The 27,562-nt window shown below is 41.9% G+C and overlaps 3 protein-coding genes across 3 annotated transcripts; 2 read left to right on the forward strand and 1 right to left on the reverse strand.

The window, feature by feature from the left end:
- Positions 1–1,090: 1,090 nt before the first annotated feature.
- On the reverse strand, positions 1,091–9,288 carry LOC105700191 (glucose dehydrogenase [FAD, quinone]; the record flags this gene model as incomplete). Its single annotated transcript, XM_023431796.1, is given in 3 exon segments — positions 1,091–2,933; positions 3,022–3,202; positions 9,067–9,288. Coding segments are annotated over 3 exon segments (2,246 nt in total), but the record flags the coding sequence as incomplete, so codon positions are not given.
- Positions 9,289–11,876: 2,588 nt separating this feature from the next.
- On the forward strand, positions 11,877–13,756 carry LOC105700171 (mediator of RNA polymerase II transcription subunit 15-like). The gene is made up of 3 exons (XM_012425813.1): positions 11,877–11,888; positions 12,491–12,590; positions 12,975–13,756. The coding sequence occupies exons 1-3, from the start codon at positions 11,877–11,879 to the stop codon at positions 13,754–13,756; spliced, it is 894 nt and encodes a 297-aa protein (XP_012281236.1).
- Positions 13,757–16,654: 2,898 nt separating this feature from the next.
- Positions 16,655–22,920, forward strand: LOC105700180 (chromatin modification-related protein eaf-1). The gene is made up of 5 exons (XM_012425823.1): positions 16,655–16,696; positions 19,136–19,262; positions 20,484–20,717; positions 21,046–21,343; positions 21,613–22,920. Exons 1-5 carry the CDS (start codon positions 16,682–16,684, stop codon positions 22,196–22,198), a joined length of 1,260 nt encoding a protein of 419 aa, XP_012281246.1. The 5' UTR covers positions 16,655–16,681; the 3' UTR covers positions 22,199–22,920.
- The last annotated feature ends 4,642 nt before the right edge of the window (positions 22,921–27,562 follow it).

Here is a 27,562-nt window from a genome sequence, read left to right on the forward strand (position 1 = left end):
TTGTGTATTACGTAAGAAAATTTAATTACTTGGATATCAGAAAGAGTGCTATGTGAAATAACTGGAAGCAGATTGCCATTAAATAGACAAGTTTAAGTGTATTATTTTTCAATTTTCGCGTGGTGAAGTTAACTTTACATGAAAGTGCCAGACTAGCATTGGAAGAAGTTATTGTTTTTTGGGAAATGCACGAATTTCGATATAAGATTTTCACATTTTTTTTGGAAACCGTCATACGAGAAAAAGTCATACATAATAATATGTGCATTTTTAATAGATCTACAGTTTTGGTGTAAAGCTTTTTTGCATATAATTAATATTTTGTAAGATAAAGAAATAAAATTTATCTTTTCTTTAATTTTTTTTTTTCGATTTTCAAGGACCCAGGGGCACCCTTTCTTTTTGTCTAATTAAGCTCAAATTTTCCACGAATTATTTTGACATAAAATGGAACCAAACGGGGGGGGGGGGGAGGTAGCGCGATGAAAATTCAAATTTTGAAAATAAGAGCTGCCCTAGGCTGACGTCTATTTCGCAGCTCCTCTTGGTAATGTTTAACACTATTTTTTTTGGCAGTGCATTTTCATTTCTCACCCCTAAATTTTTAAGAATGACCTATACATTGATCAAAATGTAGGAGCTCGATGACCGAGGAGCTATTCCCTTGGAAATCAGGGAAATCGATTTCCTTCATTGAGAACTGATTGCCTTTGATTATATATGATAAACAACAATGCGATTAGGTAACACAAGTGGCAGTCGGCCTTATAATTTTGGCAACGTTTTGGTGATTTCCAACGATTTCCAGGGATATCTGCTTGCGATTTCCAGTTGATATCCACGTTATTTCGAGAAATAAAATACATTATTTCCTCAGTAACTACCCCCTCGTCGACGACGTTCTGATTCTGGCCACAATAAGACAAAACAATTGTTTTGAAGTTACAAATTTTGAAAGTGTCCGAACGTTCCGTAGATGTTCACATTTCGTATGATAAAATGTCAGCTAGCTCGGTAGAATACCTTTTAAAAAAGTGCCTCGTTCGATTGATTCGCGACGGGTTTCACTTCAACTCAACGAGAAACACGTACCCTTAACTGTGGGTCGACGACGGATGTCGTATCGTTGATGGGTCCCATTTTGCACGTTCCTGCGTAATGATAGATGGTAACGGCAATGGTACGAACAGCACATTTCCAATAATCATCGGAATCGAATTCGTAGTCTTCGCAACCGTAAATTGGATTGGAGTAGAAGTAAGAGCCATATTTCTTCATCGCTTTGGAGTTCCCGATAGAGAGGGCGGCTCTGATACTTTTTATCATATCCCTCGTGTCGTCCGGATGACTGAAGTAGTTGGGAATGATCTTGGGCTTGTCGTGGATGCTTTTTGCGCCCAGAAGTATCCGACCACGACTCTTCGGATGCAAAAGGATAGGTAAACATACCCAGGCTCTTTGTCCTCTCAATTGAGAATACGTCTTTTTAAATAATTCATCAGTTAGATGGAGCCGGAGTTGACCATTCGGACCAAAAAAAGGGTTGGCGCTACCCATCAGCAATTCCACGTTCGGGAAAGCATCGGTTTCATTTGGTCTGTCGACATTGAGAAAGGCGAGGGCTTCCAATCCGCTAGGGACGGTCAATGGTCCTGTCCGGTTCTGCACGTACTCCGCCACGTATGGGTTCTGAGGCTTCATAATTTCTGACAAAGGCAGCGCCTCGTCGGAAAGGAAGATCAATCCCATAAACATGACGTGATCCATCAGATTTTCTCCAACCGGAGCATCTTTATGAACGTGGATTTGCATTTTCTGCAGATGATCCGCGGGACCGATTCCTGACAGCATCAGCAGCTGCGGGGACCGAATGGCACCGGCGCATAGGATAACCTCCCTCTTAGCATTCGCCACGTACTGTAGTTTGTCCTTCTCGAACTTCACCCCATAAGCTCGCTTGGACTTCTCGTCGATTAGAATCTTAGTTACCAAGCTGTTCTTCGTCACGAAGAGGTTCTTCGCATCCCTGATGGGACGTAGGTAAGCCGAGTTGCTGCTGAATCGCGAGCCGTTCTTCAGGGTCGCTTGTATGTAGTCGATCCCTGTACCAGTAAAGCCGTTGTAGTCAATTTTTTGGTATCCCAACTCAGCCCCAGCTTCCAGAAAGGCATCGGCTAGCTTAGTTCGATATGGCACTCTGGAGATGTGAACTGGACCGCCGACGCTATGCTGGGCCTTGTCTTTCCGTAGTTCGGGGATGCCCATGTCCTCTAGCTTTTTGAAGTACGGGAGGACGTCCTCGTAGGACCAACCCTCGTTGCCCATCTCCGCCCAAATGTCGTAGTCCTTGTAATTCCCTCTGGTGGCGATCATGGAGTTGAGCACGCTACTTCCGCCCATGACCCTTCCTGATGGCCAGCTGCAGGAGTGCTCCTTCATGCCGAGGCAATACTCGTTCGAAGGCTCCGTTGCGAATCCCCAGTTGAGGTCTTTATTTAACTGCATATTGGATGCGAGCAGCGGTATATCCATCGAGGCAGTTTCATCGGATCCAGCCTCGATCAGCAGAATGGTCGCATTTTCGATCTCGCTGAGTCTTCTGGCCACGGCTGACCCTGAACTTCCTGCACCCACGATCACGAAGTCGTACTCTGAAATGGTCCGTGGGGTCACGTCTGGAGGCTCATCCGAAGGGTTCAGGAGCTGCTGACGATTCTCCCAAATATTGTTTTCTAGGCCCGAATTATCCCCGATAAATGAGATTGTTCTACAGACGGTGCTAAACTCGCTATCCAGGAAAAACCGACCGATGGGAAGGGATGCGATAAAGGTTAAGCCTACCGCGAGGTACTGGCGAAGGATCATGATAGCTGCTTGACCGCACTTGGTGGACTGAAATACTTCAATGTGAATACTGAAGTGAAAATATTCTGCTATTATATAAGCAAAAAGCAAACATCTTACAAGTATGATTAGCCTACGTAGACATTAATGGTAGGCTGCATTCGTGTCAGTAGATACGGAGCCTTTCAAAGTATTCGTCGCGTACGTTGACTGTAATTTGTATAATAATCTCGAAAACTCGTCTCCTGAAGTGGACGGTCTTGCAATGATTCAAACCAGGTGGTTTTCCTTGTAACCTTTGTTGCCTTATCTTAACTGCTTGCGTTGTCCTGGTTTCCGATAATTTAAAGTATTTCTCCTGTCAAAAGTAAGCGATAATAGATACGTGGAGAAAGGCAGTGGTAAAAAACGCTGACCGTGCAGAAATTACATTTGTGTAAAATTAAAACTAAAGTTTATCACTTGATAACGTCTGTGCCAATCTATCTAGGCCAGTGTTTTAAGGCCAACGTCAACTCCAATTTCTATGCAACGTTTAAGTCTTTTCGTTTTGAAAAAGTATCCGTTCAACCTCTAATCCTTGATCGATTCAACCATTTCACCTTAGGATCCTGGAACTTCCAGTCAAGATTTCTTCTCCGGCTTAGGAACCGTCATCATCAAAGCAGTTTCCTCATTCCCTGTAAATTAAATGCGCCTCATTATTCACATTTCACCCGTTGTAATTTCTGCACATAAAAGCATCTCCATCCGTAACCTGGTTTAATTCGTGGCTACTGATCCCGGAAAACGACACCGATGTCCGGTTTCTGATGAATCCTAGAAAAAGCGTCATATATCCCCGGTTTGACGTGTCATTCTGTCGTAACCACGAGTGGCCATTATTTTCGGCCACCTCGAGCGATTCGCAATTTTGCAGTTGCAACCGGGGACCATCTATATTTCTGGAAACCTCTTGCGGCTCGGCCGGGCATTTCGCAATGTTATCGGCAATCTCGAAAATTACCAGGGACTTTTAGTAGTCTAAACACGGCAAAAAGGGGGTTGGAGGATGGTGCAACCCTAAACACTTGCAATTACGCGTGGGTTTATTGCGCCTTCATAGGTGCATTCGTTTCACGTTACTCTTTCCTTGGGGCCTGCTCGCTCTTTCGCTCTCATTCTCGGTTTTGGTTGGTGTCCATGTTTGCATTTCGCGAACAGACTCGATTTGGCAGATAATAACGGGTTCGCATTTCCTTGGAAACGTGTCGGCCGATGTTACTCCCTGATCGCAATTGCGCCTGCTACGAATGGCTCTAGCTCTTTTTTTTACCAGACTCCAACGCCTTCGGGAGATTTTTCTTCCCTGAAGCAAACATACTGAAATTTGCGAGAAAGTACCTCTCGTAACTCTGGAAACGTAATGCGGTGTCGCCGAGGTAATGCTAATGGTTTGCTTTGACTTGTCATGTCACATGGAGAATATGTTTTTCGTGCTTCTCCAAGGACGAGGATTTCTCATGATACGGCACAGAACGAGCACTTCTCATGATACCGTAAAGGATGATCACTTCTTATGGTGACTCTCAGAGACGAGCACTTCTTAAGATGTCAGGTTGTACAGACAGTTATTATATTTTTTTTTGCTTAAGATTTTATACTTTATTTCCAAATAAAGTTTTTTTCTCTATCCATATTATATACGATTTTGAAGCGCAGACTTCGCTTTATGTTTCGATAACAATAATTGTGTCTGAATTTTTGTCTTTCATTGCGTTAATGACCGCGGATCGCCTAGAACACTTTTGATCTGCAAGGTTTTAGCCACTGCCACGGAAGTTTTGAAACCACCATTGCGCTGTACTTTCATTAGTGGTTCCTGGGTCAAATGTGTCATTGATACTACGAGCCACTATAGTTGTATTGCGGTTGATTTTAAACTTGTACAAGAAAAACGTCCGACTTTGTTTCTTTTCCATCTTTTATTAAGGGGGGGAATATGAGAATATCCATTTTTCAGATAGGTGCAAGAAAAAATAAATCACCACATGTAAATACAGTTTAAAAGTGTTATTAACCATACTTTTAGGTACATATTGTTATTTTATGTCTTCACGTGATTTGCTTTTTAACTGTTTTGATATTTTTAAGCTATTTTCCAAAAGTGCCATTTTTCATGCTTTGTTATATGATATCTGAAAAATGTTGGTTCCGCATAATTCATATTCTACATACATGTTAATATGTGGCTATTGAAATGACCACCAACAATTACGTAGAAGCAAAATCACTGAAAATATTAGGTATCCATTGACATTGTTTTCGTTAGTTTTTTCATACTTTGATAAAAAGTCTTTCCAAAATTATCGAATACTAGCAGAAATGAACGGAAATTACAATTTCGGAGCATGTACTCATTATGATCCTTCTTTTAACCCTTTAATTAGGAAACGTCACTGTAGCGGCTTCCGTATAACCAACGTCTTTTTACAAAGCGCCACTATAGTGGCCCCCTTTATTCCTATGCATTCAAAGTGACAAATGAATATCGTATTTATATAAAATATAAGCACTCCACGGCCGAGCTATCCGTACAGGTGGAATACCTCCACACCTGACTCCGCCGTAGTTAAAGGATTGAAAGCGAAATACTCTATAGTGATCGGTTTGCCTAAATCGAGGATGTACATCAAAATACGATTGTATACAATGTATCAAAATTTAAATATTTGTTATGTAAATGATAAATAATTATATGAATACGTATCTACAAGTATGGTTCATACATTCGCGACCGGCAAATTTTTTCCGTTTCAAATACTGAGTACCGGCGAAAATAATGAAATTCTGAGATTGGTTGCCGCAAACTTGTATCGTGTATCGTTATGGACGTGATTCACGTCCGCGGCAATCAGGAATAAAATTAAAAATGACGTGAATTCACGTCAGCGGCAACCAAGAATAGAATTTGAAAAGACGTGAATTCACGTCAGCGGTCGCGAATGTATTGATAACATGCTGAAACTGTATTTAAATTTTGTATTTCACTGTCTTTTTAAGTCTGTTTGGGGAGTTTTAACACCGTCAATAGTTAAAAATTGCTTTAAATAGTTTACCTACCTAGCCTCGATTCAAACCTTTAAGACTCGATGCTTTGAATAGGTCAGGAAATTTCTTGGAATCATCGATTCTGATTTTCGACAGTCCTCGACCAATGACGGACTGCAAAAGTCGTCTTCCTCGTCTGTTTAAGTCGAACAAGTTCACCGACACCGACATTTCCGCTCGCATTTTCTTCGGAGAATTTTTACCGATCAATCGCGTTGATTATCCATGTTTAATGTTCCTTGGCTAAGCTGCATCCGCGTTCTTCCATGCATTGTTGGGCGCCATTAGACGCTACACAGGAAACGGCCTGCTGCGTGGAATGATTCATTACCTGAATTAACAGAAACGGATGTTACTGGCTGAATAATACCGCCAGTATTATGTTTCATTTTGCCCGGATTTGAGCGTTTTATTGTTGATGAAAGATGCGATTTAGCAACGGCGGTTTCGTAAGACGCTGCCTTTCAATGACACAATACCGTAGTCATAAGAACTGGTCCATTGGATTCTTGTAAACACGGTCAAACGTTTCAGTCATCATCTTACGTACACGTGTATTCAAAAAATATATGCGAAGATTTTTTTTTTTTACATTTAAAACTAGAAAATCGTAACTTAGTACCACTTAACGAAACGCTTTCATAATGTGAAAGACATTAGACGGTTCTTTATGAATGACTAGATTTAATAGCCTACGATTTGCAGTCTTAAGGTGATATGAAAATGTGATATATATAAATAACAAAAAGTCAAAATATTTATAAAACTTTTCTCCAAACTGAGTGTACCGAATTATCCGAAACTTTAACACATGATTACGGAGTCCCTAAGGAATAACGCGTTGTTCATGAAATTTCTTTTTTCGAAAAAAATTGTCTACCTATCTCGGACAAAAGCCAAAGAAATACATTTTTTTTCGAAAAATGAAATTTTACCGGCAGCGCGTTCTTCCTTAGAGCCTCCATAATCACGTGTTAAAGATTTAGATAACGTGGTACACCCAGTTTGGACAAAAGTTTTACAAATATTTTGACTTTTTAGTATGTATATATCACACTTTCATATCACCTTAATAAGGCACTGGGGTAATTAGCCGTCTCCTTCCGTTGAAATTAGAAAAGGTCCAGGGAGTAATTATTTCAATAAATAAACTTGACTAACTGGCGTATAACGACGGGTTTCTCTGAATACAAAATAAAATACAAGAGTCCCATACGTAAATGCGTTTAGCCTAATTTGGATGAACCTGACTTTGTTTGCACGAATCAGAATCAAATACAATCAGGTTTAGCTATTTAAGGTGAAGAGAAACCCTCCTCAAATCAGTCGATTCGAATAAGAAACTTTTTTGTAAAGGTATCGGATCGAACTGTCTGAAACTTTGATACGTGACTCCTAGGAATTATCTTAACATCTTCAAAATTTGAATTTTTAAAAAAAGTTTTTAAGTTAGCCCAGACCAGAAGCAAAATGGCGTCGAGTTCTCATATTTCGATCAATATACAATTATTGAAGGCTTTAATATGAAAAACGAAAGTATCAGGACAATTGTACGGCAATTTAGAACACTCTGGTAATCGATAAACTCTCATTTGAACGGGATAAAGGCAAAAAGTGTGTCTTATACGCTGTTATGCTAATATGAGGTCTCGGAGTGAAAATTTAGTTGAATTACTATTTATGGTAACCATTGATATAACTCGACTCTAAAGTTAGGGGTAGATCTCGACGACCAAGCGAGGCTCAAATGAGTAAGGTAGTTTAGAGTAATAAGGGGGTCATCTCGTGTGAATGCTCTTTCTTTTAGCGTTTTTCAGGAATTTTTTTGGCGAACTAAGTAAACATACAACTGCGAACTTTTTACCACATATTTATCCGTATTTTGAGCACACTTTACAATTTTTTCAGCCCGAAATCATCGCTCATTGCTGAAGTACACGGCAATTTAGCCCCTCATTTGAAAAAAAAGGTGTTTTGCGGTTGCCACGATTGCGGGCGTTTTGCTTATCTGAAACAAAAAAATCAAACGGCATTTTAATCTGTAAAGTATGAACTAGTTTTTAAACGAGGATTATTATAAAATATTGAAAGGTGAACTTTTGGCATCTTCTTGAACATTTTGTCGTGAATTTTCGTGTTTTTTCACGACTTCTTCAACGTGAAAACAAAAAACGGCTCGATGAATCAGAATTATCCTAGTTTGCAAACTGTCTAAATGTGTACTGAATAAGTCATTAAAATTTCAAAGGAATTCATTCGATAGATTTCGAGATATCGTGTGTACCGATTTGAAAAATGTAGTTTTGAGAAAAACGCGTTTAAAGGTTCAAATACGATTATCACCAATAAAATTTCGACTCACCCTTAATCTGCTATGCGTGGTCCATAAAGTGAACCTTCAGTTTCCTCAAAAAATTCTTGCAAATCCGATTGTTGCTCCCTGGCATCGGTTCTCGCTCTTTTAGCAAAGTCGCTCGTGCGTCTTACGGAGCGGCAGATACGCGCTTCATTACGGCGATCGGCGTAAGCTTGAGTTACGTGGCCAATTTGGCAACCCATTGTAACCAAAACATTCAAAACGCCATTAACCGTTTGAGTCCCAAGCAGCCCGATCGCGCTGTTCAGATTTTATGTCGAGAAAACTCAACACATTTCGAGCGTTGTGGACAACTAGCGGTGCGTCACCGATTGTCGAAGTCACGCGCTCAGATTTACTCACCCAAGTACATCTCCTTCTTTTAATGTATATAATACATTTTACAATTCAAGAAACGCTATCGCGCCGATTAGGATTCATCGACATAAAATAAACGAAGCGCTATCGCGCCGCTTGGGATTTATCGACATAAAATAAAGGAAGCGCTATCGCGCTGCTTGGGTCTTCTCGTCCTCATTTAGAGAAAGCGCGATTGCGCTGTTCGGGATTCTTCGACAGGGTTTTTTCAATACTCCCTGGGACTCAAACGGTTAAATCCTTCATTGAAGATAATAACGGCCAGAAGAGTTGCTATTTCAACGATCTTTGTGCCAGAATGCAGGTGTTTAGGAGCTTTCGCTCCTCTGGACTTTCGTCCAGATCAATGAATTCAATGATTCATTGTTATTTTGTGTATGTGCTCCTAAACATCTGACCAGCGGTTCATCTCGTGATAAATCTTCATAGACTGGTTTGATGACTTCTTGAACTTGCTCAGTCAGAGGTGGCTTATCGTGGTGGAAATTGGTGAGTTCTCCTCTGGCTTCAGCCTTGCGCCATTTGCCCCAGCTATCTTCGCCTACTGGACAATTTTGATGTTGAGGATTTGCGTCTGTAGAACATTTGTGGTACAAAGTTGCCCAAATTTCTTCCTTCATTTCTTCTATTGAGTTTGCGTGTCCGTGAATGGCTAAACCGTAAAATTTAGTGAGCTCGTTAATGAGCTTATCGGTAAGTTTTCCAGCTCCTTTTCCACCAATTCCTTAATTATTTTTCTTAGCATTCCGGAGTCGCGTTCCCATTCTCTTCTCGACATGTCCTACACATATTTCACTACTAAATGATTTTTTGAAGGGCCCAGGTAAGAAACCGAAACGCATGAGACGGAGTCCGATGCTCCACCTGGCCTGTTCAACGTTGTAACTTCCGAACGACTTCGAATATCGGAGAATCACTTTACCCACATATTCTACACTATATTTGGATGCAATTCATGCAAAACAAAAAATTCGATTTTTTGAATCGATCACACGGGATGACCCCCATAAGTCCCACCATAACTTGAAAGGCTTGTCAAAACTAAAATAGAAAGTATTTTGGGAAGGGAAAATGAGCAGAGGGTACACGAACAATGTTTATTTCAGGTAAAAACTATAACAATAAAATATAATTCGAAACAAATACGTAATTTAAAAAAAGCAGAATGGTGCTCCTGGGCTTTGATACCTAAACGTGTAAGTAATAAGTCTCATGGACATAGATTGGAGGATGCACATTAATTTGTACAGTTAGGGCAAGTTATGTCATCAAGGTCCTCGATTGTTGTCTTTAGGTATTCTTCGTAAAACCATTTTTTGCCCAGTGCACGTTGCTGCATATCGCCAACCCTATTTTCTTGGTAAAGGCTGTGACCCCAGTTCTTGGTCTTCTTTGAGGTGCAGGTTTCGTTCTTCTTAAGGTATTTCGCTCAATTTTTGTTGCGACGTTGTATTTACTGCAACTAGTCATAGTTTCATGTTCTTTTTGAGAAAGATCTTTGGTTGCGCTATGTTGCCCTACGCGGGCCTCATTCTCCGTTTGGGGCAATTTACATTTCCAAGTTATAATTTCCAAAACAACAAACCTTTTCAACAAAACTAATACAACAGTATGTAGGGAAAAGTATAAGGCACTACGTGTTTGCGAGACAGAGCAGGACTTCACAAAACTTTGTGACAAACAGCTTGAACGCTGCAACCAAATTTTATAAAATTCACTCGGAAATATTTCTTATTAATCTCAGTTTACCATGGCCTCGTCCACAGCCCCGGCAATACACCCAATGAAGTCTTCTTTGTCCTGCTAACTGGTAGAAGGAGCCATAAACATTGCACTTTTGCTATATGGTAAAAAATAAACATGGGCCTTATTACCAAAAGTTATCTTATTTGAAAGTTTGGGTTTTCATGGCTTAACCGAGTCTCGATCTAATCCTGGTTTCGATCCAAACCCTACACAATTGGACACGTATATTTCAGGTTCAAGATCGATTTCATTAACATCTTCCTATCTTATATTCTGGCATCATACTTCAAACCTTCAAGTGCGTTCACGAGACTTACGTGAGGTAAAAACTATGGACTCGGACTTATATGTCGTAGCCATATTGTAAAATCCGGCATTTTGTAAAACGCCTTGCCGTTCTGTAAAGCACGGCCAGAAGGTCAAATCTTCGTTCACTTGGCTTTATTTTACGATCCGACTAGTCATTTTATAAAGCGACCAGATGTTTCATAAAACTACCAGCGAAACGCCCCAACAATGTCAAATTCATTAAATTACCGTCTGTTTTACTTTCCGGCTAAATCCTTTCAATCATTTTATCATTATTTTAATCACTAAATTTTAATAAAAAATGGCTTCGCGGAAGGAATTTGTTAATTTATTCGCGTAATCTACGGATTATACATAAATAGAACAAATATATAGATGAACATATGCTTTATTCTATGTAAGTAGGTAGGTTTTGTTAGATTAGATGGGGTTAGGTTATAGAAAAAATACGCTTATCATAAAATCAAGAAACGATTCAGTCGGAATGTAAAACAGGCGGTAATTTAATAAATTTGACAATGTGGCGGCGTGTTGTCGGTCGTTTCATAAAACACCTAGTCGTTTTATAAAATGATTGGCTAGATTATAAAATAAAGCTAAGTGAACGAAGATCTTACCATCTGGCCGCGTTTTATAAAATGACTAGGCGTTTTACAAAAAGCCAGAATTTACAATCTGGCTACGACATGTATCAAATGACGTTCTTACATCGGGAAAGCCGAGCAAGAGTTCTCAGTTGGAATCCACGTTCGCAATTGAATCCCTCCGTGTCCCAAGATCTCAGGGGTTGTGTATTATTTAATCGGCGGGTTCCGTGGAAACCCGGGAAAATAAACGAGGAATTGGGGCCGCCGTGAAAATTGCCCGGTGCAGATTAGCGCCAATCCGCCAAGTCCAGCGCGGAGCTATCCAGCTTCCTAGCATTTTATAATGGTGTTACGGCAACAACACATTCTTGGACGTAGGACTGATAATACCTGGAGGCTTTCTCGTTACCGGAGGCGAATGACTTTAAAAGTAGGTAGCCATTGCGGTGGTAGCCAATTACATCAAGCAACTGGAGCCTATATAGAAGTCCCGCCGACTCGGGCTGCAGATTTCTTCAAACAAACCTGACCTGTCGCACATCCACTGCATTCCACGAGACCAAGAGATGAAACTGAGAGTGAGTGAGTTTGGTTCTTCGCCCAGGAAACCCGAGTGTTCGGCTCTACCTAAATCCCCTAGGGGTTTCTGAATGTCCACCGGGACTTCCCCGGTCCCTGGTGGTTGGTGCTCGTCGTCGCGAAGTGCCCCGTGACGGTTCTTCTCCCGCGACTTCTGTGCTCCTCCAGGTCGCATGTGATGTGAACACCCTTTGTCCAAATTCGATTCTTTGACTAGAAAACGGGATGTCGATGAAGGGACTGATTATTATTCCGGAAGTTTGATAAGAGTCGCTCCTTTTGCTCGAGTAAAGTTTTAGCCCTGTTTTGAATCTGAATTACCTAAGTAAGATCTCTTTTGGCCTAGAAGTAGGAAAAAGTGAAATATTCACCACTTCTAAGATCAGAAGTCTAGACCTTAATTGTATAGAAATTACCCTTCTTGACATCCCCTCGAAACCCATGTAAGGCTTATAATCAGAGGTTCTTGAACGGACCAAAATTTCGCCCCGGGAGGTGATCGATAAGCTCCCCATTGATTTCATATTTCATAGTAATACTCCGTTTTATGGAACTATTGATTTGACAAGATTCCCGGGAGTAATACTTTGTTTCTTCCTAGGTACTGATTTTCGCTCTGGTGTCAACGTGTCTGGCACAGGATGACCAGGAACGAGCACCTAGGGCTCCACAGGGGTACATTAAGTACAGCGACCCGAACGGTCAGTATTTACTTGGTTGATCCGTATCGCACGAGTCGAAATTATCGTCCTCGGTGGGATCTCTAGATTCTCTATTCTTTTAATCGTACTGTTTATTGACCTATTAAGCATGATGTAATACATTAAGGTGATACGAAAGTGGCATCTAGCGGGTGATATTATCCTTTACAGAGTACAAATTATTCTAGTCCAATTATGTTGACAGATTAATATAATACAAAATGACAAATAATCGACGATGAAAAGCTGAAGTTTCCAGATTTAGGAGGAGACGTGTAAAAAATTACCAGCTCAAAACGTAACAAATAGCCCCGGTCTCCTCCCTCGAGGTTCCTTGTACATAGGTACCTGGAAAGTTTTTTAAAACGATGAATCATGTTTCAGGTCTGAAGGTCGACTGGAAGTTGTACACGCCTTACTCCCAATGGCAAGCCCAGCTGGACGACACCCAACGGACCCAGAGGGCAGAGGCCCCAGCACCCGAGCCAGCCCAGGCAGCCCAGCCTCGGTACCAGCACCAGCAGGCTTCGGTCCAGTCTCCACTTGCCCAACAAAAACAAGCTGGAGAGGCTCCGGCCAAGCCCTACAAGGCGATCCCCATGCAGATCAAGCAGCTGATCCTGCAGGCTTACGAGCCGGAGGAGACCTACGCGAATCCTCAAGCCTTCTTCTACCAGCCGAGGACCGAGTACGACCAGCAACCGGCTCAACAACAAAAGAGTGTTCAAGATCCATACCAAGCCCAGGCCCCGTATCAGGCACCCGTTTCCCAAACTCCTTACCAGGCGCACGATTCCGACGAAACCGCGGAATACAAAGCGAGATCCGCTGGTCAAATCGACGAGAAGGAGGTCAAGGAAGATCGCAGCGAAAAGCCCTACGTCTCGCTCTCCGAGTCCATGCCCGTGCAGCCTGCTCCTCAGCTCCAGCTGGACAAGAACATGCCAACTGGTCTGCAGCAACTGCTCCAGTACCAGGCCCAGCTGCCCTATAACGTGATCGCCAATCACATCGTGTATCGGCCAAAGGACCTCTTCATTCCGAAGCCAATCGTTGCGGAAGAGAAGAAGTCTAACAAGTACAACAGCAAGGTCTACGTCCTGAAGAGTGGACAAGATCAGAACGAGGAAGCCTCCAGCAAGCCCGATCAGGAAAATCGAGGCTAGATGTTCGCTGTGGGCTGGACATCTATGAGTGGTGCTCTTGAATACTTCAAGATCATTGAATACAATCAAGAATCCTTCGGCATGAACGTTGTACGTTTTGTGACGAACGACCCGTGCACGCGCGGAACGTTTGGGCGAGCTGGTGCGTGATCTTCGTTTAAGTTAGGTGGGCTATTTGTAGAGTTTTTGAACCGAATAAATTATTTTCATTTATTATAACGCCAAGGACTTCGATCTTTCCGATCGGATGGATCGGGAAGGTGTAAAGCAGTTGACGGAGAATTTTGTTCCTAAGATTTTCGAGATCTTCGTTGATAGACGATCTAATTGAGAGGATCCCTAGTGAAACTTCAGTTTTCAAGATTTACATAAATGTCATTCGTTCGTTCTCTGAAAATGGTACGACTGACTAGTCGTTACAATGTTCACTTGACCTGATCCCAAATTCGTTAGGTTGGCTAAAAACTCTTGCAGCGCTAACGTCACAATTTTGGTTAGATAAACATTCTTTCTTGCTAATCCAATACTATACAATATTTCTTCACGAAAAATTATTCAACGTCCTCCCTGACGATTTTCTCTTTTCTTCGTTCGTAACACTTTTAATACTAGGAGATCCGTATGACCGTAATTATTCCTGGCAGCATTTCGCCCGAAGTTTCTGAAAAGGATATATCTACACGGATACCAGGCCGCAAGAGTATTACGCACAGCTCTCTGCAGACTATCCTTGACACCATGTAAAATAAGAACCGATAAGTCGACTTTCCAGGAAACCAGCGTACATGGATCCCGTTTCCTAACTTTTTACCGTCGGATTTTGTTGCGTCAGGTGTATGATTCCCTTCAGCGTGCACAAGAAGCTCAGCAGGCCAGCCCGAGAGAGGAAACGAATGGGCAGGAAATTTCCGTGCGAATGTCGGGAGGTTTATTCAAACGGGGTGTTCCCCTCCCCTTTCTGCTATGATTTTATTTGATTTCACTATAGACCGGAGGATAGAATTTCTCCGGATCAGGAAGACGGAGCCGAGCGATCCACTTTCGTGGCCTTCACGCTCCGCGGCTCGTTGCATACGAACTGCACCCATACCTGCATGGATTGCTCCGATACCTCGGAAAACTTTCCATTTCTGCCGGTCGGATCTTGCTTCCCTATCTTTTTGAGATTCTCGCTTCCTATCGGCTTTGGCACGTCCATTCGCCCCGGTGAAAGGATCCGCAGTCGCAAATCGAAGAGCCCGGAATACTCGAATTGCCCCATCCCGTGGTGCATTCCTTCCGCATCGTAAAGGCCCAGCTAGAATTTCGCAAACCTCGTGGGAAACGGGCCAGAAAGAGTTTTCTCGGTTTCGTCAAATTATATTATGTTTAAATTCAAATCATTATAATTTAAATTTAATGCGCTGGATTTTCTTAACGCGAAATCGTGGCTTTCGTTGAGTACATACGTAGAGATAAGTCGACAAGGTACTCGATATCGTCACTTCGATACCATGTACATTTGACGTCGATACTCTCGGCCTCGGTACTTACTTAGTATCGATGAAAGGTACTCGTATCGAATCAAATGGAGTGGGCATCATAAAGAAGTATCAATGTTCCATTCATTCTTCCGTTGTGCCTCCTCGAGCATTAAACCGATCGGAAAAAAAACTGTATTTTCATTACGTTCAACGAAATGTATATACGAGGCATACTCCTCCGGTATTATTTAACTCACGCCTTCTACGGGTCATAGGTTGGGTCTGTATGCTTATGTATTGTATATTTTGATTCGACACTTTCTTTTTTCTCGATTCGATTTTTTATCGATTCTTTAAGGTGAAGTGAAACCCCCCTCAAATCAGTCGATCCGAATACAACACTTTTTGTTAAGGGTATTGGATAGAACTGTCAGAAACATTGACGCATGATACGTGAGCACCTAGAAATTATCCTGACACTTTCAACATTTGGATTTTTTAAAAAAAAATGTTGAACTTAGCCCAGACCAGAAGCAAAATGGCGTCGAGCTCTCATATTTCGATTAATATCCAATTATTGAAGGCTCTAATATGAGAAACGGAAGTGTCAGGACAACTGTACGAGAATTTAGAACACTATGGTAATCGAGAAACCTGCATTTGAACGGGCTAAAGGCAAAGAGATATCTTATGCGCTTCTATGCTAAAACGATGGCAATACAAAGTCTCGGAGTGAAAATTTAATTGACCCGGAAATCACAGATGACACAAGGGGTCCCTTTACAGTCAATTAGGGCCTCAGAAACCAAAATCCAAGGGATTTCTGGAATTTTACTTCGATTTCGTTATAATTATAGCACGAAAACGACAGATGGAGCATGACATTTAGTACAGTTATCAATATAAATCCACACGACTGTCAATATAAAAACGAACGTCGGCAACATAGGTATTTAGAAAAACCTATTTTACCGACGTCGATCGAGTTCCTCGACGTGTTTCATTTCACCTTAATGGTATCGGTTCATCCCTAGATATAGGCGAGTCTTTGCCTTTGGTTTCCCTTCAGTTTTGAACTTTTTACAGAATTTTGGTTAACAACGTGTAATAATGATCCATGCGGATCAAAATGATTTCCTGGAAGCTGTGATTTTTTTTTATCTCTTGAGTCATTGAAGCTCATTCTGGTTCTTGAAATTTTCTTGCCTAGACAGCCAACTGGGTAAGTATTACGTGCGCAGGAGCGGATGGCGGTGGAGCCTTGTCAGGGCTCGTCTCGTAAAAGAGGTACAAGTCGCTGGACCACGTAGAGCGAGAAGGTAAAACGAAATGGAGGTGGTTCCACGAGTCACATCCCCTCGCTGGAAAGTCCTCGGCCTATAAAGTTGTTCCCAGTGACGCGCGCCCGGCTCAGATACACTTGCACCCTCGAGAACGGATCCTCATGTATCGACCAGTCGACATGTCAAAATTCTACGTGAGTACCAGCTTCCCATTTTCGGCCACTTACTTAATCTGCTTAGTGGGCTGTGTCGCATTGTCTATCAATTTAAAATGTTAAGGTGATACGAAAGGGTCATTCTATGCATCAGAACGTGAAAATATTTATATAACTTTTCGCCAAACTGGATGCACCGAATCATTTGAAACCTTAACGCTTGATTATGGAGAAAGATAAAGGCTAAAGATGAACGCGATGCTCGTGAAATTTCATTTTTCGACAAACATGTTTGTTTATTTAGCCTGGACTAGAACCAAAATTACATTTTCTGGTGAAAAAATGAAATTTCCCGAGCATTGCGTTCTTCCTTGGGGTATCTCGAATCACGCGTTAAAGTTTCAAATTATTCGGTACACTTAATTTGGAGAAAAGTTTTATAAATATTTTCACGTCATGTATATAGAATGACCCTTTCGTATCACCTTAAGTGTCCATTGGACTTGCTTTCCCTACACGGTACAGATTTTTCTCGTATGGTATGTAGATCGAATTTTCGAAATGACTCCAATTGAGGGAATATTGCATATCGTGTGATTAAAATCACGTTGAGAGATTGCAGAAATGAGTAATTATCTGTACGGGGATGTAAAATGTAAATGTCGAGTTAATACGGTGGACGGTGCCGAAGAGTGGTAAAATGCACGTCATAAATATCGAGACGTAAGTTATGACGATTAATGCAAAGTCATGAACTGAAAAGATAACCGAGGGTTTATCTGAAAATACAACTGAATATTCTTTCTTCGGATATAGTTTCATTTTGCTAGATGTGCAGAATAGTGATTTCGGAACATCTAGTCTCAATTCGACGCATCTTTGTCATGTAGCAGTTGTACGTTAACACCATGTGGAATATAATCACTTTGAATTAACCAATCTTGCAACAAATCTATTTTCTAAATTCATGCATTATAATTTACCAAACAATTAACTATGGATTCCGAAATTTACGCCGACCGAAGGACACGGAAGAGAGTAACAACTAATATATCTAACAACATTGTCTCTCAAAACCTAGAAATCTCGAAATCAAGATTTTCCTTCATTTCGCAAGCTAGTCGGTAATTTTGCAAAAATCGAAGTTCTCACCTTTCACCCACACGATGCGGATTGGAATAAAAAAAAACTTACAACGAACGAGTTACTCCACTTTGCGATCTAATTCTCTCCGACATGACTGCTTACACCAAGCTCACATTTGCTGGACATTCAAAGCGATCAAATTTTCCGTTCATGCGTGCACAGTAATAAGTGCAATAGCGAGAGGCCATCGACGGAGCTTAATTTATACTCAACTTTCTCTGTCCAGTTCAGCTCCGATATCAGCTGATATATAGTGGACGTCGGAGCAAAACGGCGAGGGGTAGAGCCATTCCATTGGTATCCAGTAAGATCTCATTGCACGTATCGGTGACTGAGGTCTTACCGTAAATCGTTACGTTAAACGGAGAAGGTTGAGTAGCCTTTTCCGATTACGGGATCGGCTGATTAATCGGCCGATTAAATGGCTACCTAAGCCTGGACGAGCAACTTTCCTTTCTCCTCGAGAGAGAATCGTAACTTGCAGATCCGTCCTCTTACTCGAACGATTTTGCCTTGGCTTTTCCATTTGCATTCGCGTGTAGATAAATAATGCGTCGCTCGGATCGTGTCTGTAGCTCGAGATCGCCATTTTACTCGTTTTTGCCACGATTCGACGGGACGCGAACGCCATTTTCCATTTCTAAACACCCTCGATGCAGGTTCCCTCCTTTCTCTCGTGTACAAATATTTTTCACGACGTTACGTGTAATTGTAAATATTCCCAAAAAATTGGTAACGTCTTTAGGAATGTAGAAGGTATGCGTGTTATTTTTTAGAAAGTGATTGGAAGGAATATAAAATGCCAAAAAATTTGTAGTTAACGTTCGTGCCTCCACTTTGGCTAGCACTTCTTGGTCTAATTCGTTCTTTTACATCGCCATTTCTCGGTACGCGGTGCAGGCCGTTTCGGCTGAGGGTATTAAGCCGACTGCAATCTAAATGGCACTATTTCGTTTAATTCTCCTTTCCCTCCTGAAAATGCTGTCTTACGGTCTTTCGCTTCTTCTGATTGGTCCCATTGCGAGCGTTCAGCGGAAATCGCTTCCGTTGGAATTTGCTGGACCTCTGAAAGGAAAATACGATTTGCCCTGGTTACCCTACTTTTTCTATTGAACATTTTGGTTTTTTTAATCCCTCTTTGTACCGAGTACCCCCGAAAGCCTGCTTCTACATTAAAATGCGTGTACAAAATTGTTAACGAGAAAATTATTTGAATATTTAAAGACCTCCGTTGGCTTTTCTAGTCTTACGGGTTACGTGCAGGTGGACAATAATATAGAAAAAGTATATAAAAAATATTAAATACTAAGGTATAATTTATAATATTTACAGATGCTCCTTCTGGGGTCTCTCCCTTTCTGCCTGGCCCAATTCTCTATCCAGGGGCCAAGTGACGGGAATCGCGTCGCTCAGGGACTGAAATATAGCCAAGAGAAGGGAATCGAGTACGACCAGAGAGGTAAAAAGCTAAGAAGACAAACGAGCGCTCTTAAAGTGCGGCCTAAGCGAGAAAAGGTGCAAAACTCTGAAACCTCGGAGCGATACGCCGACGCCGGCCGATAGTAATTGTCCATTTATCCTAGGCGTACTCACAATTAGGCCAGTTTTATGATCAACCGTTAAATCTATTTATACCGCCATTCATTTTTGCGGCATGTTAGGAGTCTAGGATTAAACTTACGACTGTTTCCCAGCGGGATTTTTTCTCACGGGACTCGTCTGCGAGAGTGGAGTACAACCACCTTTTACGGTTACACGTTTCACATAAAAGTTTTACGCAAGAGTACACGTTCTGCTCTTTGTGTGTTTTACATTTTAATTTGTAATTTCATTATGTCGCGTCGTTTATGTAATACCGAGTATTAGATGAACTTGCAAGGGATTCAACTTTTCATCTTGTTTTTCCATCATGCTTTTTTATCGACAGATTTTTAGCATAGTTTTTTTGACATAGAATCCGTCTTTTCCGAAGGCACATGAGGGGCACGACGAAAATCTATCACTCGCATCCTCACTGATTATCGCTCGCCTAATTGCGCTGCAGTAATGTAAAAAAAAACGTTCAAAATCGACAAAATGGCGTAATCTTAAATGGTACCTTGATTTTCCATGTAGTCAGCATCATGAACAGTTTATATCTTTTAAAATTCGTGTCGCACTATCAAATATGAATAACAGTTGGAAAATTAACATCTTGTATCTTATTACTTAGAAAAAGAAAACTTTAAAAAATTGAGAAAAGCTTTTTGACGCAGAAACGTCTTTATCGAAGGTATGTACGGGCCCCGCTTTGCCGATGACGGAAACATGTCCCATATACTGATTGATTGCTGCGTGTCCGATTATAGTAAATAATAAAGGCTGGATCAATTGAATGATCAAAAGTGCCCGTCCATGATACAAAAATAATATTCGAAGAATTAAAACTGACAAGATAGCGGTTTTTAAATTTAGCACGATTTTCCACGTGGCCACTTACGAAAGGAATTTTTATCTCAAAATTAGTTATCCGACAATTAAAAATGAATATCTTTCTGAAGGCATTTACATAAAAACTGTGTACAAAGTCTACAACCGCTCGGCAAAGTAGAAACGCATGTATAAGTATTAAAGCGTTCCACGCCATATTCGACATAAATTTCGCGGTTTAGAAGAAAATCCCTTTTCTCTTTTTATTAAGGAACCAGCGGATCCGGAGGCTTTTCGATCCAAGGAGCCACGGATGGAAACAGCAACTTCCAGATTCAAGGGGCTACCGATGGTCACAGTGATTTTGCGATTCAAGGCGCTTCAGTTGGAGGTGCCGAATACGCGATTCAAGGTGCCACCGATGGTCATAGTCAGTCATCGATTCAAGGTCCCTATGATGCAAATCAGGACAATCAGAGGTCCTTGCAGTACAACGATCCCAGTGGTAAAGCATGTTCCGGAATGAAAATGCAATAATCACTCTTAGGACATACGCATATGTTCAGAGCGAACGTTCTAGTAGAAAGGAATATTCCAGGAGGTTTACGCGATAAGTCCGCGCATTCGTATGAGTCATGTGCTATCGGGAATAATAATTACAAGTATAGCAGCGGCTACACTCGAATCATATGACTTTCACTGACACGTGGAAAGACATTCCGTAGAAAATTTAGGGAAGGAAATAGTTTTTTCTGTGAAATTTGAAAATTAATTTTCGTCCTTTGTATTTAAACGCGAATTAATTGAAGGTGAAACATCTTTCTAATTTTTAGGACTTAGAGTAAATTGGAGGTCATACGCTCACGAACGCCAAGCTCAACAAGCCCAACAAGCCCAACCAGCTGTACATGAGCAGCAATACGTTCCTACACCTCGAGGACGTCATCACCAACGCGCTCACGAACCTCAGCAACAAGCTCCGGCCGCTGCTCAGGGACAGCAATACCAAGTTCAAACACCTCTTCATCCACCCAATTACAGAACGTTCGAGAAGGCACCTGATAGGATCAAGCAACTGCTCCAATTCCAGGCTCAAATTCCGTATATGAACATCATTCCTGAACCATTCAGGTATAAGATATTTCGCAACATTTTATTTCTGTATATCTCTTTTAAACGATGCAGGCTTCAATTAATCATATTGCCGTTAATCGGTAGTTTCAATACATTCATCCGAAATAGCTCCCTTGCCAAGGCTAAAATAAGTAAGAGAAAGAATTTCGGAACCTAGAACAACGTTGAGCAGCAATCCTCAGGAACGAAACCTTCAAATCTGCACTATATCTTGTGAAAGGACGTATTTTTTTGTTTATAAAATGTACCATGAATCTCTTCCACAGATACGATGAAGCTGCCGCATTAAAAGCGCAGCAGGAGCAAGTTCGGGCCTTCATCCAAGGCCAGTACCAAGACGCTCAGACCCAATCAGAAATTATCGTTCAGGACCAGCAACGACATCATCCAACATCCCAACAGCAGCCCAAATCCCGTGGTCGATCCCGCGATAAGCGTCAGGCTCCTCAGTATCAAGGTGGTCAGTATCAGGGTGGTCAGTATCAGGGTGCTCAGCGCCAGGCTCCTCAGCATCAGGTCCCGCAACAGCAGCAGCAGCACCAGCAATACCAGCAACCCGAGTACACCAGAATATCCCAACCGGCACCGGAAGCCCAACCCCAGTACTCGACAAATGTCCCGTCGTCGATTCAGGAATTGCTGAAATTCCAATCGCAGATTCCGTACCACATAATCGCTAATCAGATCGTCTATCAGCCGGACAAACCTTATGTTCCTCAGCCCGTGCAGCACCAGCAACAAGCGGCTTCTGAAGAAGTGCAATACCGACAGGCACAACAGCCACAAACTCATGGTCAAGGCTTTGGACCTTATCAGCCTCCAGTTCGCCCGGTTACTGAGAATCAATACTAAGATGCAGTTGTCCGATTTTGTAATCTTTTATTTATTTACAAAATAAGTTGAGCGAACCGTTCCGACCGATCGGTGATCAGCAACGATCCAATCACAGAATCCAAAACACCAGGAAGAATGTTGGATTTTATAGACAATGTGACAGAACGATATGGTCGGTTGTAACTAAAGTAGAGGAAGGTTCGATCTCGGGAAATTTGAGTTCTTCTTTTTCCTCATTTTTGTATTACGAATGCGTTTTTATTGGAGTTAAGGTGCATGACCGGAGACCAATATTGCTGGGTATATGCCAGCACTCGTCGAAGCCAAATGACTGGGTATGCGATGTCGAAGCGCGTTTGTCGTTGTAAAAGGGAAATTGCGCGGGAATTGCCGTATGTTATATGTGTCAATGGTAATTGTGATGTTGTTTCATCGATCGGCGTGGAGAATGTTATGGGGATGTGAAATGCGGAAACACTTTACGGGAGGGGGGCTACTTTAATGTAGGATGCCAAGACCAGGAACTATCCGAGAACCCTCGTATTCGAACGTGATTTTCATCAATTTCCTGAGTCTTAGAAAATTACGAACTTAACGAAAAATTCTCAATGTCTTCGATTAATTTCTCGATCACACTTTATCCACCAGCTTTCGCAACGGGTCGTAAAGGGAATTCCGCAGAAGCGGAGTCGTTGCATTGCATCCAGTACCACAGACCCGTTTGTTTTGTAGATTTTTACGTGAATGTTGTCGAATAAAACCATTTTCTACGACACCTCGTTCTTCCCCCTCTCTCCCTGAAAAGCGGAATCGATTATCGCGGGGAAAATCCAATTCCAAGGATGGTTAATTTACTGCATCAGCGCCTTCAGGGGATACCCGAATTCTCGGCCCAAATACGTTTCTCGCAACACAGAAAATTCCCAATTAATTACTCCAGGTAGTAATTACGAGCCTGCAGATGTTTTCCAGCGCGATTAGCCTCGATGGGCTCGCTCGAGCGGTTTGGAGCAAAAACTTGGCGCGAATTCGCGCATTGAACTCTCCGGAGTCGACCGCGCCGCGTAATGGCGCCTTAAGCGGAAGTAAGGCTCTCGTGCTGGATTTTCGCAATTTGTGGGATGTTCGTCAGCCACGCGGTTGCATAACGTAATTAAACCAGTCCCCACGTATTTAGAAACCACCTCGCGTATCAACGGTCCCGTATGGAATCGACGAATTAAAATATTAATGTATTCCGCGGGTATGCAGAGCGATCTATGATCGTATACGGAAGGAGTCGGCAAACCCGTAAGAGCACTTCCTGAAGAGTGAGTTTGTCGGTTACGTGATCGTGAACGCGTTAGACGTCCACGGTGAAATTATGCGTGAGCGTATCACGTTTCTAATCCAGACACGCAAACGTTGGCACGTCACTTTTCTCCCATTTTCTCGAGAAGAAGCAGGTTGACATTTGAGCCGCCTCGTTGCCGACTTGCAGGGATTTGCTCTCTCGCTGCGCCCTTAACAAGGGATAATTAATTAATTAAATCGATAATATGTAAATTTTCCTGCATTTTACATTTCTTCGAAATGCTTCCTACTTTCGAATGACAAGGCGGAAAGGATTTAACCAATTAATTGTTTCACGGGCCGGGAAGAAAATCGTTGGCTCGGAGATTAGGTTGTTGAGAAAAAGCACAATTCTCACGGTTAGCAGCGAGACATTATTTTAAAAGCAATGCCGCGGGGTTCCGGGTCGTTGACCATGCAGTCGCCATTGCGTTCTCCATATCGAGATCGTGATCGAGGAGCGAGAGAATGTGTGACTTTTCTCGAAATTGCGTCAATGTTCACTTATTCAAGAGACTAGCCGTATTTGTGTGTGGATATTGGTCGCTGATACCGAAAAGAGCTGGTGACAATTGCCGGTCTATTCGAAGCTGCCCAATATAATCCTAGAAATCGGTTAACCAATTTGTGCAAGGAAACGTCACAATATGTCCAACGTAATCAATTTTAAATATATGTTAAGTGACTGGTGTTCCTTGCTATTAATCGTATCTCTAAAGAAACCTGTCATTTTTGTAAGATTCATCATAGGCCCCTCCCTTCACGAACTACACGATTTTCCTTAGATCCAGGAACTCGTAATCTTAGAGGCGCGTGCCCCTCTTAGACCAATGTCTACATATCAGAGTCGTTCCAAAAAATTCGCTTTGCCAGGGACTGCCTAACATAACCTACATATCAGCGAATTAATGCATTTTTCCAAGGAAACCGTAACGACATCTCCAACGCAATCGATTTTAAACGTGCCTTAAGGCGAAGTGAAACCCCCCGAGAAAATCAGTCGATTCGAATACAACACTTTCTTTAAGGGTATTGGATAGAACTATCCGAAACTTTTACACATGACTCGTGAGCACCTAGGAATAATCCTGACACTTTCAAAATTTGGATTTTTTTTTTAATTTTTTGAACTTAGCCCAGACCAGAAGCAAAATTAGCGCTGATATCTCATATTTCGATTGATATCCAGCTATTGAAGACTCCAATATGAGAAACGAAAGGGTCAGGACATGTGTACAACAATTTAGAACACTCTGGTAATCGATAAACTCGCAGTTAAACGGGGTAAAGACAAAAAAAGTGTCTTATACGCTTCTATGCTAAAATGATGGCAATACGAGGTCTTAGAGTGAAAATTTAAATGACGCGAAAATCACAGATGACGCAAGGGGACCCTCTGGAGTCAATTTGAGCCTCAGAAAGCATAAATCCAGGGGATTTCTGGAATTTTACATCGATTCCTTTATAACTATTGCACGGAAACGACAGATGGAGTATGCCATTTAGTACAATACTCAATATAGTTCGACACGGCTGTCACTATGAAAACGAACGTCGGCAACGTAGGTATTTAGAAAGACCTGTTTCAAGTTGCGTCAAGTTCCTCGACGTGTTTCATTTCACCTTAAGTAACTCGGACTAATCGTTATAAATTCCACGTCTAGAGAACTTTTTCAGCGTATTTCAGCGAGGGCCATCGTAGGGCCCCCCGCGAACCAAGCGACGTTCCCCCAGATCTGGGAGCCTGGAATCCCAGAGGCGTGTGCCTCTCCCAGGACCGGTCTCTCCCAGGTCCCAGCAGGCTCTCCGATCGCTTCCTGTCCCCCGATCAGGCCGTGGTTACGTGATCGAGCCCGATGTGGCCGCTCTTCGGAGTAAAAATGGCCGCTGGAGGCGAACCATGAAGGAGGTGGCCGCCTGCCCTGGAAACCAGCTCGCCCATATAGAAGTGCGTCAGGACGCGGGCGCCAGTTTTCTCAGGCACCTCCCGAAATCGCCATTCGCCGGACGCAGTCGCCATGAGGTCTCCCGTAAGTGTAGCCCGGTGGGCCGAATTTTCGGGGAGAAAACGGAGAAGGGCCCGTTTTCCGCGGCGGGCCTCGAGGGGTTTGGCGAAAGTAGAGTTTTAACGCCCAGTGTTAACGTTTCGCCGCTCGCGCCTGCCGGGGCTCTGTTTTGCCGTTGTCGTTAACGTGATTACCTGAATTACCGGGCCCGATGTGTCTGCCGCTCGTAAAACGCGCCGATTCCTTCCCGGAACGGAGAGTTTATCCCCGGACGGACTAATCGACGATTTGCTCGGCGGAAGTACGCGTTTTCCTCGCTTCCTTTTATTTCTTCATCGGTTCGTTACTCCACCGCTTCGTTACCGAGCTTACTTATCCGCAGGGTCTCCGCGCCGTGTCATTACCGTATGGTTATCGCCGTCTGTCCCGCCGTCTGGCCCAATTGACACGCGGTCTCCCGGATTAAGGCACTGCTCTTATTAATGTACCTGAAATATGTGTCAATCATGAGTCATTCGAGATACGCGTGTTTAATGTCGCGTTAGAGATTCCAACGGAAATCGAGAAGTTATTTCACTCCCGCTGGAATTCTTTTCGTTTTATCCTGCGTTTAAAACTTGTCTCGGATTAACGTCACATAAGGATCGGGGAATCTATCGAAATAACTGTGCGCGTACTTTTTCTTTCAATGTGGTTATTTAATATCATTTTTTTATATAGCGTCGATGCTCGTAACGTTGGTGAAGGTATTCCCACGAGTCAACCATAGGTCGAACCGATTTACTCTACAAAATGAAAGTTGGAAAAATTGAGAAATATGAAGAGTTAAACATTGATCGAGTGCTTTGGCATTAACATTTTTAAAATCTAAAATTGGAGTTTATCTCTTTGACTTGTGAACGATTCGTATACTGGTTTCTTTACTTTTTTAATACTTTTACAAGGTATTGGATAAACTAATATCTAAACAACGTATTTCTAAAATTTGTCAATAGTACTCATAAATTAATTATAAATCCAGAGACAGGGGGAAATGACGAGTATTCTGTCTGGAACATAATTTCTTAAAAGCTACTTCCATGTGGCGCCAAAGTACCACGAATTCTCACAAAACTCCCGTTCCCTTCACTTCCACTCCGACGGGTGTAATTACATGTACCCAATCATTTTCCTTGACGTTGCAGATTTTTATACTCCTGATATGCGCAAGCCAGATACTGTTCTCTTCCGGCGATGGTAAGTAAATCCCAGGAACTATTAATTACGTTAATGAGAGGTGCGACTTATGGAACGTGATTATCAAACATTCTCCCATATTTATGATCTTGACGTTTAATCATCGACCCATTAGCTGTTCTTTCAAGCATTCAAAAGGTATCGAATTCATCCCATTCTCAGAAATTGTCGGATTAGATTTGGTACTTCATCAGTGGCACTACATAAAAACAATAGATTTTTAGCGTTGATTTCGCTTTGCTCGGCCAGCGTTTAGAAATTAAAAATTAGTAAAATTAGTTAGAGAATGCAAAATATGTGAAAGCAGTTTAAAAATGCACAATGTATAAAATTAATTAAGAAAATGCAAAATATGTGAAACTTATGGGTGAACTTAGTTTATTAAACATTACAGTTTATTTAAGGTCTAAGGTAGAACTTCAATTATATGGATGCTAATCTTCTTTATAATATCTTAAAACTCATTTAGAAGACTTTGAATTCTAAGTACGATCAAAATTTTCACTCCGAAAATGCAAACGAAATTTCTCGTTTATTATAGGGAGATTAACTAGGCGTTAACAGTTTTGTGACATTTCCTCGAAAATGACGGAATGGACGAAACAATATTTCTCGACCGGACCACTTGCAATTTGTGAGTTCCAATCGGCGATTTCAACGACATATTATATTCACCTACGTAAACAAAAAAGTGTTGCAAAGTTGTTTTTGGGGGTCAACCTTGGAGGTGATTTTCATCACGTTTATGTCTCTTATTTTTCGATGCCTACAAAATCGGTGAGGTACACCTGGGATACGTTCCTTGTTT

This window comes from Orussus abietinus, unplaced genomic scaffold, assembly GCF_000612105.2.
Source record: "Orussus abietinus isolate OABI.00-Male unplaced genomic scaffold, Oabi_2.0 scaffold122, whole genome shotgun sequence".
Classification (NCBI taxonomy): domain Eukaryota; kingdom Metazoa; phylum Arthropoda; class Insecta; order Hymenoptera; family Orussidae; genus Orussus; species Orussus abietinus.

What these genes read in the sequence shown, in the direction of transcription:
- LOC105700171 (XM_012425813.1), top strand. An exon ending in TAAGTACAGCGACCCGAACG is followed by an intron (nt 12,591 to 12,974) that starts GTCAGTATTTAC and finishes ATCATGTTTCAG; the next exon opens with GTCTGAAGGTCGACTGGAAG.
- LOC105700180 (XM_012425823.1), top strand. An exon ending in AATCGAGTACGACCAGAGAG is followed by an intron (nt 19,263 to 20,483) that starts GTAAAAAGCTAA and finishes CTTTTTATTAAG; the next exon opens with GAACCAGCGGATCCGGAGGC. An exon ending in ATCATTCCTGAACCATTCAG is followed by an intron (nt 21,344 to 21,612) that starts GTATAAGATATT and finishes TCTCTTCCACAG; the next exon opens with ATACGATGAAGCTGCCGCAT.